General features: G+C 43.8%; 1 protein-coding gene across 3 annotated transcripts in view; it reads right to left on the reverse strand.

Annotated features, from left to right (window-relative positions):
• Positions 1-221: 221 nt before the first annotated feature.
• Positions 222-10409, reverse strand: part of Txnrd3 (thioredoxin reductase 3) — a 34025-nt gene continuing 23837 nt past the window's right edge. For 2 of the 3 annotated variants that reach the window (XM_035448780.1, XM_027428848.2), the window contains 6 exons: positions 5380-5456; positions 4780-4936; positions 2765-2872; positions 2002-2097; positions 784-918; positions 222-284 (listed from right to left, as the gene is read on the reverse strand). In XM_035448780.1, coding sequence (XP_035304671.1) covers positions 222-284; positions 784-918; positions 2002-2097; positions 2765-2872; positions 4780-4936; positions 5380-5456 — 636 coding nt within the window. The remainder of the gene's footprint in view (positions 285-783; positions 919-2001; positions 2098-2764; positions 2873-4779; positions 4937-5379; positions 5457-10409) is intronic. The other variant, XM_035448779.1, reaches the window with a different exon arrangement.

Consider the following 10409-nt stretch of genomic DNA (forward strand, 5'->3'; position numbering starts at 1 on the left):
GGTTCACCTCCAGGGGTTACGAGCCAAGGCGTCACAGATGCAGCCTGGCTGCTGCATGCAGTCAGTGGAGACTACAGATGCCGCTGCTGCTGGTCCTCTGCCACCTTCTCATCTCTGTGTCAGGAGAAAGCCCAGAACTGGTCCTCCAGTGCCCAAGCAGATGTCATGGGCACAGAGACAGAGTGTGTGACAGGGGGAACACAACAACAGCAGGGCTAGCCTCAGCAGCCTTTCTGAGTAATGTCCAGCCCTGACGACTTGGTGATTTCCAACGTTGTAAATACCTGTTTACAAGGAAGAACATATGGCAATGTCCCTGCTGCTTTATAGAACACGTTAAATTAGGTTGCTAATATAAAATATATTAGAATTTAAAAACTCTGACAATGTGTTTCATAACTGTGAAGCCCATTCAAAGAACCTCACTGGGGTTTAGGGAGACTCTCAGTGGGTACAGGGCTGGGAAGACAGACGTTTGGTGGGTAAAGAGCTACCCATGCAAGGGGAGGGCCCAAATCCAAGCCCTAAAACCCACACTGAGTGTGACAGCACATGCTTGTAAAGTCTCTGTGCCATGGAGGCAGAGATAAGTACATTCGAGGTCTTGTTGGCCAGCCAGCCTAGCCTATTGGCAAGCTTCAGGCCCGTGTGACACCCTGTCTCCAAAAGAGGTGAACAGTATCTAAGGAATGACATTTAAGGCTGTCCACACACACACACACACACACACACACACACACACACACACACACACACACACACACACACCTTCCTGTTCCTTACCTCACTACATGTGGGATGGATTCCAATGGTGTCATTCAGTAGCTGCTTTGTGAGCCCACATTTCATAGCAACTGCAAATCCCTGTGTGATTTCACCAGCATTTGGCCCCAGAAGGTGAAATCCCACCACACGCTCCTTTAATGCAGGGACAGAACAGAGAATTCCCATAAGCCTAGGGTCATAAACAGAAATCCACTCCCTGCTGTTCACAGCTAAGATATACAGGTCTCCCACAGGAAAGGAACTAGGCAGAGAACAGCCTCTCAAAGGAGCCGGCAAAATGTGGTCAGAACTAACTCATACTCTAATTTACTAATGGAGTCAATCCGCCCCCCTAACCCTACCCCATTATGGAGTCTGTGGGTAGGGTGTGACTTCTGGATTACACTGAGACAGGGCCACACAAACACTGCACATATGAACTAAGGGCCTGCACTGGAGTACCCAAGGCATTGGGTCTTCCTAGAGGAAGGTTTGTGGACCTAGTGAACAGCGGCCTGCTCCTGACACTAGGCAGAGCTCAAGAATGGCTAGTAAGAGGCTGTCAGCAGGGCAGGACATGGTGAGTGTCCAGGGTAGCAGTGAGCCACAGGCTGTCCACTGACAAGCCTTTTCATCAGAGTCTGGCCTCCATTCTGATCATCTATGACAACAGACAAAGGGAGTATGCACGCAGATGACAGAGCCAAGCACAGGACATATCTCAGCTCTGTCTGCACCTGCCTGCTACCCTCTGTGGGTGCCTCTCCTCGGCACTCCAACATGGCATACCACCGGTGAAGCCCACCCAAACATGTACCATGCACAGTGCTGGATGGTGGCCAGTGTTAGCCTTCACAGTTCTAAACCATCAGGGTTAAACTGTTGACTCTGGGTGGCCAGCTTCTCACTGCCTGACAGGCCCAACCCAGCTGGGAATCTGCTCCTGCCTCAGCCTCTGTAATCAGCTGAGAGCTCGCTCTTGCACCAATTCTATCTTTAAAGATGTCATAGAAATCCAACTAGCTGCATTCTATATATTCACGTAAATCCAAGCTGCATTCTAAAACCACAGTGGATGAGGCTTGGGGGGGGCGGGGCAGCCCGGGGTAGAGGGTATGAGGTTTGGGGGTCAGCCTGGGGTAGAGGGTGTGCAAATGAAACCCTGGGCCCAATCCCCAGAGAAAATGGAGTAGAATAGAGTAGAACAGACACCGCAGCATCCATGTATCTACATACATTGTCGAATTTGTTGCAGATTATCTTTGCATAACAGGTATTGTTGTCCCTGCCAGTGACCGTCCACTCCAGAGGCCAGAACAAGTTGTGATACACCTGGACCAGAGAGAGAGGCTGATATTAACCCTGCATGCAACCCACTCCTTGACGTGTTCTTTAGTTTCCCCACACACGCACACGCGCGGTGACAGACTAAAACAGCTTGCAGCCCTGGAAGCCCCAGGCCACACCTGGGGCACATTGATAGCTGCATTTGGAGCCAGGTTCCCAAAACGCCAGCAACATGTCACTTTTGCTTTGTGCAGCCATCAGTCAGAGGAAGAAACAGCCTCCTCTTAGCAAAACTCCATTTTCAAGCATGTAGAGTGTTGTTGGCCCACAGCACCAGACTAGTTCCTGTGTGGGCTCAGAAGGTGACAACTGAGACCCCACCTAGCGGCACGTCCACCCCAAACCCAGGTCAGAAGACATGGAACCATTCTGCCTCCCAAGATGAAGTGCATCACCTGTGCCACTGAGCCCAGCAGAGCCCAGAGCACCCCACACACACTTGGACAGTCCCAATTCACACACCCTACTTGCCCTCTCGCCAAAGCTGTGTTATTTTTTTTATCACTTTGTGAGTGAGACAAATTCACTTCAAATTCTCCCGGAGAGAAGGATGATTTCTCTAACATTAGCACGAAAGAGACTTGCAAAATTACAACATAAAAAGTGGCTTCAAGGAAGGAAGGGTGGCTTCTGGAGGAGATGTGATCCTTACTTCCAGATTCTCTTTCTTATACACTTCGATGGCTTTCTCTTCAGACAGCCCACAGCAGCCATATTCCAGAGGCGTGAACACCGTTGTTGGGATGTTAATGTAATCACACTGGAAGAGAAACACACAACACTCCTATGACCTGCTTCCCAGCACGTTTCTACGACATGGATTCAGAAAAGGCAGTGTCAGAGCAAAAGGGATTTGGTGGTTCCAAGAGCCAACTGATGGAAGACTGGAGAAGACTAAATGTGCTAGTGAGCATGTGAGTGAGTGTGCCCCAAATGCACTTACTAATTCATTTGATGGGTGTGGGTCTTCTCCTCAAAATATGTTTCTCCACCACGTGTGTGTCTGATGCCTACAAAGGCCAGACAAGGGTGTTGAATCCTCTGGAGCTGGACTTACAGACAGTTGTGAGCTACCATGCTGGTGCTGGGAATCAAACCTGGGTCCTCTCCAAGAGGTATGGGTGCTCTTGACTACTGAGTTTGTCAACTCTCCAGACCTTGGGATTGAATGTTTTTCATGTGTGTACATGTAGAGGCCGGAGGATGATGCTGGGAATCATCCTCTATCACTCTTCCACCTTATCAATCTCAGCAGGGTCTCTTAGTCAAACCCAGAGCTGGCGGTACAGCTGGTCATATTGGCCAGCTTGCTCTAGGGATCCCATTCCCACTTCCCAAGGCTGGAATTACTGGCGTGCCACTACACACAGGTTTTGAGGGGACCCAACTCTGGTCCTTGCACTTTGTGACAAGTATTTAACCACTGTCCCACCTTCCCACTTTGCTGAACTTCAGCTGAGTTCTTAGCATCTGAACTGAGTCGAAAAGGTGGACATCACTGTACTTAAGCAACCCACACACCAGCAGCTAGAGACAAATTAGGCTGATTTGTCTTCAAATTACGCAGAGAAGAGGAGAGTGTATATAGAGTTATCTCAATTATTTCAAAGAGGAGAATGGGCTGAGTAGCGCAACTGGAGAGACCTGAGCATCTAGGTGAGATGTTTAAGCAGTATCTTTGCTGTCTGGTGCCCTTCTAAATGAAGCTGAGGGACACATGGCCTTCTGCCCATGGCACACCCCAAGTACACTGAGGATATGTGTGAGCTGACAAAAGCAGAGCCATGCCTTGTCATCTACTAGCCCTACCACAGGTCCCCAGTACTACTGACAGCAATATTTTCCTCCCAAGGATGAAACCCCATGAGGACACACTATTATTCCTACAAACCTTGAGCTATTTATTATCTGATGATACCCCTACTAGAAAAGTCCATTGCTTCCTCTTGCAAAAGACATAAGTGAAATTGCAAGTGAATGGGGCTTATCAAGTAAGCAGTGTAAAAGGCTTGTGTCCTGTTCAGGAGGGGTCACTCTCCATTGTCAGCTGCAGCAGGCCACTTATGAAGCCTGTTTCCAGCCTGTCAGATAATTCAGGCATCTTTTCCTGCCCTGGAGCAACTAGCTCACAAGCACTCCGGCACATAACCACATCTGTGAACTGACATCTGTGGACTCAGCCTGCAGGACTCAGCCTCCACCCATCTGGTGAGTCCTGGGGCTGGACCCACAGTAATTTTCCACTATCACAGGACAGGCCAGTGATGTAAAACAAACACAAGTTTTGTCAACTCTTTGGTCAGTAGTAATTCAACTGCAAATTATCCCTAAGAACCTTTACTTACTAATTTTGAAATCCTAATTTTGATCAAGATACTGTCTCAGGGATGGGGATGAAGCTCAGAGATAGAGCACTTACTTAGCATTGATGAGACCCAGACTTCAGTTCCAAACACACATGCAGATATACACACATATACACTTATACTTACACAGAAGATATATACACACTCACAGAGGGGGGAGGGAGGGGGAGACAGGGAGGAAGGAGAGAGATACACACAGAGAAACACACACATACACATGCATATAAACACATATATAGGGGATGGACACACAGAGAGATACGCAGACACACATAGGTCAATAACAGGAAAACAATGTTACCTTTTCCAAAGAGCCCCCAAAGAGTCTTCGAGCTAGCAGCTTGCCTGCCTGTATAGCAACAGGTGTGAGCTCTGGTTTTCCCTCCAATATGTCCCCAACAGCATAGACATGAGGCACGTTGGTCTGTTCCATGTCATTTACTGGTATTTTGCCACTCCTGGTAGAGTGAGGATGAAAGCACACAGTAAACGCCTATACTGCTGACTGCAGATCAGCAACATGGAAGCTTCCACAGCCCGGACACTGAGATGTCCAGTGACCTAGAAGACAATGGCTTAGACCATGCTTCCTGCCAATCTAAAGCTTTCACATTCCCTGCCATCACCTCCAGGGCTTCAGAATTTTTCTCTCTGACCGATCAAAGACATCAAAATTCACTCTAAATCACAGACAGTGGGAGAACATATTTCTATGAATATGTGTTTGGATTGCTATTGAATACATGAGACCTTCAAGGCTTGTGCGAAGAGTCCCTAATTGGTTGATCCAGAAATTGATACTTATGGTGAGAAATTTTAGGCATCAGAATTTTATATCTTAGCAATTTAAAAAGGTTTTATGGGGTTATGTACAGTAACAGTGCCACGACCCTACACTTACTTCTCATTGATTTTGACCCCGATCTTCTCCAGCCCTATTTTTCTTGTACAGGATTCACGACCAACTGCTAACAAAACCTGCATTTAGGGAAGAGACCAGAAACATAAATATTATCCCCATGAGAATGACAAGGGCTAAACCACTACAGATGCTGGAGGCATTAAAAGAATAACAATTCACTGTACCAGTGAATTTGATGGAACCCTTGAAAGACACTGCTGGCTTAGCAACTGTCTTAGTTTCTTCTCTGTGACTTTGATAAAATAGCCCAACAAAGGTATCTTACACGAGAAAGGGTTTATTGTGGCCACAGTTCATGGTGGGGGAAGTCAAGGCTTAAAGCTTGCAGTAAGTGGTCATATCACATCCACAATCAGGAAGCTGAGAGTGACAGATGCATAGGCTGCTTGATGGGGTAAGTCCTTCTGTGTATATGTTTGTCTTATTGGTTGATAAATAAAGCACTGTTGGCCAATAGGGAAGCAAGATGGGTAGGGCTAGGAGTTGAGGAGGATTCTGGGAAATGTAGTAAAGAAGAGTCGCCATGTAATCCTGGGAAGAGAGGACGCATGCCACTGGTGTCCTTGATAAGATAAGTCTTCTATAAAATATATACATTAATGGTTATGGTTGATACTTAAGACAGAGCTAGAAAATAAGAAATCCTAGTCATTGGCCAGCAGCATTGTAACTAATATTAATCTCTGTGTGTTATCTGGGGGCCTAACATGGCGGCGGAACTCAGGTGGCTGGCGGAAAGAGTATCATTACAAATGGTGCCCACATAGTTTTATGAACTCCCACATAAAAACTTCACAAAAACTTAAAAGTGGATTTTAGAAACATAAAGAACAGAGACAAGCAATTTCTTGATAGCAGCATTTTCTTGGGTGAGCTCTGTTTCCCAGGCATTAAGAGACAGGCAGAGACTCCTTTTAAGAGCAGCTTCCTCATTTACATACCGGCCAAAACCTCGCTGTTATCAAGCACATAAGACTCATCTCAGTTAATACGATCAAGACAATTCCCCAAGCATGCCCAGGTAATTCTGGAGTCTGTCCAGCATTAAGCTCTAATTCTCTTTTAGACTGATTCAATCTTGTGTAGATATGGATGGCCTTGGACTCACACAGAGATTCATCTACTTCTGTCTCCTGAGTCCTGGGATTAAAGGTGTGTGCCACCACTGCCAAGCTTCTATGGCTAACTGGTGTGACATCTGAGATTAAAGATGTATATCACCATTGCCTATCCTCTATAGCTTGTGGTTGGCTTTGCTTTCTGAATCCTCAGGCAAGCTTTAATAAATCACAAGTAATATATCAGCACACAATTTAAATAGATCTATAACTCCAAAAGGAATAGAATCAGTCATTAAAAGTCTTCCAACCAAAAAAAGCCCACGGCCAGGGCCAACTTTCAAAGAAGAATACCAATATGCTTCAAATTATTCCATAAAACAGAAACAGAAGGAACATTGCCAAATTCATTTTACAAAGCTGTAGTTACCCTAACACCCAAACCACAGAGATTCAACAAAGAAAGAGAATTACAGAACAACTTCCCTCATGAACATTGACACAAAAATACTCAATAAAATACTCAAAAACTGAATCCAAGAACACATCAAAAAGATCATTCACCATAAACAAATAGGCTTCATCCAAGACATGCAGAGATGCTTCAACATATGAAAAGCTATCAATGTAATCCACCATATAAACAAAGAAAAAAAAACCTCATGATCATCTCATTAGATATTGAAAAAGTCTTTGACAAAATCCAACACTCCTTCATGATAAAAGTATTGGAGCAATCAGGAATGCAAGGGACATACCTAAACATTATAAAGACAATATACAGCAAGACAATAGCCAGCATCAAATTAAATGGAGAGGAACTTAAAGCAATTCCACTAAAATCAGGAACAAGACAAGGCTGTCCACTCTATCCATATCTATTCAATATAACACTTGAAGTTCTTGTGAGAACAATAAGACAACTAAAGGAGATCAAGAGGATACAAACTGGAAAAGAAGTCAAAGTATCACTATTTGCAAATGATATGATAGTATACATAAGAAACCCTAAAAATTCTACCAGGGAACTCCTACAGCTGATTAGCACCTTCAGTGAAGTGGCTGGACAGAAAATAAACTAAAAAAAAAAGAATCAGTAGCACTCCTATATACAAACAACAAATGGGTAGAGAAGGAAATTAGGGAAACAACACCCTTTCCAATAGCCACAAATAATATAAAATATCTTGGTGTGACTCTAACCAAACAAGTGAAAGACCTGTATGGCAAAAACTTCAAGTCTCTGAAGAAAAAATTTAAAATATCAGAAAATGGAAATACCTCCCATTCTCATGGATTGGTATGATTAACATAGTATAACTGGCCATCCTACCAAAAGCAATCTACAGAGTCAATGCAATGCCTATCAGAATCACAGCACAATTATTCAGAGACCTTGAAAGAACAATACTCAACTTCATATGGAAATACAATCCTGTATAAAAAAGAACTTCCATAGGTATCACCATCCCTGATTTCAAGTTGTACTACAGAGCTATAGTAATAATAATAAAAAAAAAAAACACTTGGTATTGGCATAAAAACAGACAAGTTGATTAATGGAACTGAATCAAAGACCCAAACTTAAATCCATATAACTATGGACACCTAATTTTTGATAAAGAAGCAAGAAATAAACAATGGAAAAAAGAAAGCATCTCCAACAATGGTGCTAGTCTAAATGGATGTCGGACTGCACAAAACTCATGTCGAAGTGGATCAAAGACCTCAATGTAAAACCAGATTCACTGAATTTGTTAGAAGAGAAAGTGTGAAATAACCTTGAATGCATTAACACATGAGACAGGCACTAAGACTGACAATTAATAAATGGAACCACATGAAACTGAAAAGCTTCTATAAGGCAAAGGACACAATCAATATGACAAAATGACAACCTACAGAATGGGAAAAGATCGTCACTAACCCTGCATCTGACAAAGGGCTGATTTCTAAAATATATAAAGAACTCAAGAAACTAAACATCAAAAAAAATCCAATTTAAAAATGGGGTACAAATCTAAACAGAATTCTCAACAGAGGAATATCATATGGCAAAGGAACAAAGAGACATTCAACATCGTTAGCCATCAGGGAAATGCAAGTCAAAATGACTGAGATTCCATCTTGCATCTTTCAGAATGACTAAGATCAAAAACACAAATGACAGTTCACACTGGCAATGATGTGGAGTAAGGGGAACACTCCTCCATTGCTGGTGCAAACTTGTATAGCCACTTTGGGAATCAATATGATAGTTTCTTAGAAAATTGAGAACCAACCTACCTCAAGATCCAGCTATACCACTCCTGGGCATATACCCAAAGGACACTCTACCACACCACAAGGGCACTTGCTCAACTATGTTCATAGAAGCTTTATTCGTAATAGCCAGAAACTGGAAACAGCCTAGATGTCCATCAACTGAAGAATGGATAAAGAAATTGTGATACATTTACACAATGGAGTATTACTCGGCTGTTAGGACATCATGAAATTTGCCAGCAAATGGATGGAACTAGAAAAGATTATTCTGATGAGGTTACCCAGACCCAGAAAGACAAACATGGTATGTACTCATTTATAAGTGGATATTAGTTATAAAGTAAAGAACAACCATGCTACAATCCACAGACCCAAAGAAGCTAAGTGACAAGGAAGGCTCAAGGGGGAACACATGACTCTCACTGTGAAGGGGAAATAGACACCACAGGTGGACTGGGGAGAGGTCTCGATGAGGGTGGGCATGGGAACAGGAAGGATAGGGTGGGGGAGGATAGAGGGAGACAGTACTGGGAAAGAAACCTGGAATGAGAAGCATCTCTGGGATAAGCTAGAAACCTAGCACAATGGAAACTCCCAGGAACCTATGAGAATGACCTTAGCTAAGACTCCCCAGCAATGGGAGATACAGAGCCTGAGATGGCCTTCTGTAACCAGGCAAGTCTTCCAGTGGAGGACTGGGACCCCCATGCCAGCTACATAACCTTTGACCTACAATTTTATTGGCCTATGAAATATGCTGAAGTAAAAGTGGCACAGAAATTGTGGGAGTGAGAAGCCAATGACTAGTCCAGCTTGAGACCCATACCATGAAAAGTGAGACCACCTCTGACACTGCCTGGAGGGCCAGGACCCAGAGGCTGGACAGCCCAGAGACCTGGGATCGAACCAAACATGACTGGCAACAACAACAAAAAATGTTAATGAAATTATCCTTAATGGCCTCTGTCCTGCAGCGGGCGCCCAAGCCTCATAATACTCCTGGAAGAAAGAGCCTTTAGGGCTTGCACAGAACAAAATGAAGCACTTTACAGAGCCCTCTGTCCCAGAAGAGTGTCCTGCAGTAAAAGCAGGCCTCATTATTGGGTCGTTTCAAACTGCCATCTTAAAAATAAAAAATCCCAATCTAAAGGCCCATCTTCACAAACTTGTGAGTGAGACTCAACGAACAAAATAGATAAACTAAAAAACAAAACAAAACAAACAAAATCCTACAAGACTGGCTTAACTGTTTTAGTTGCCAATTTTTAAAAAATGCCAATTAAAACCAAGCAAACAAACAAACTCCTCTCCCTGCCTGCAGTTCCAGCCCTGGGGTCTTCATTCTTCACTTAGCTGAACACCAGAAAACAGCCATCCACTTTTCTCATTCTTTTCATTCTAAGTATTAACTTTAATAAAGCATCACCATCAAAAGAAAAAAAATTATCCTTAATGATATTCTGCAATACTCATAGATCATTGTCTAGCCCAAATGTCATCAGAGAGATTTCACCCAGCAACTAATGGAAACAGGTGCATAGACCCACAGCCAAACATTAGGCAGTCCTTGGGGAACCCTGTGGAAGAGGGGAAGGAAGGATTATGAGAGCAAGAGGGGCCAAGGACACCACAAGAAATCTCACAGAACCAACTAACTTGGACTCATAGGGGCTCACAGAGACTGAA

Source organism: Cricetulus griseus, chromosome 8, assembly GCF_003668045.3.
Source record: "Cricetulus griseus strain 17A/GY chromosome 8, alternate assembly CriGri-PICRH-1.0, whole genome shotgun sequence".
NCBI lineage: Eukaryota > Metazoa > Chordata > Mammalia > Rodentia > Cricetidae > Cricetulus > Cricetulus griseus.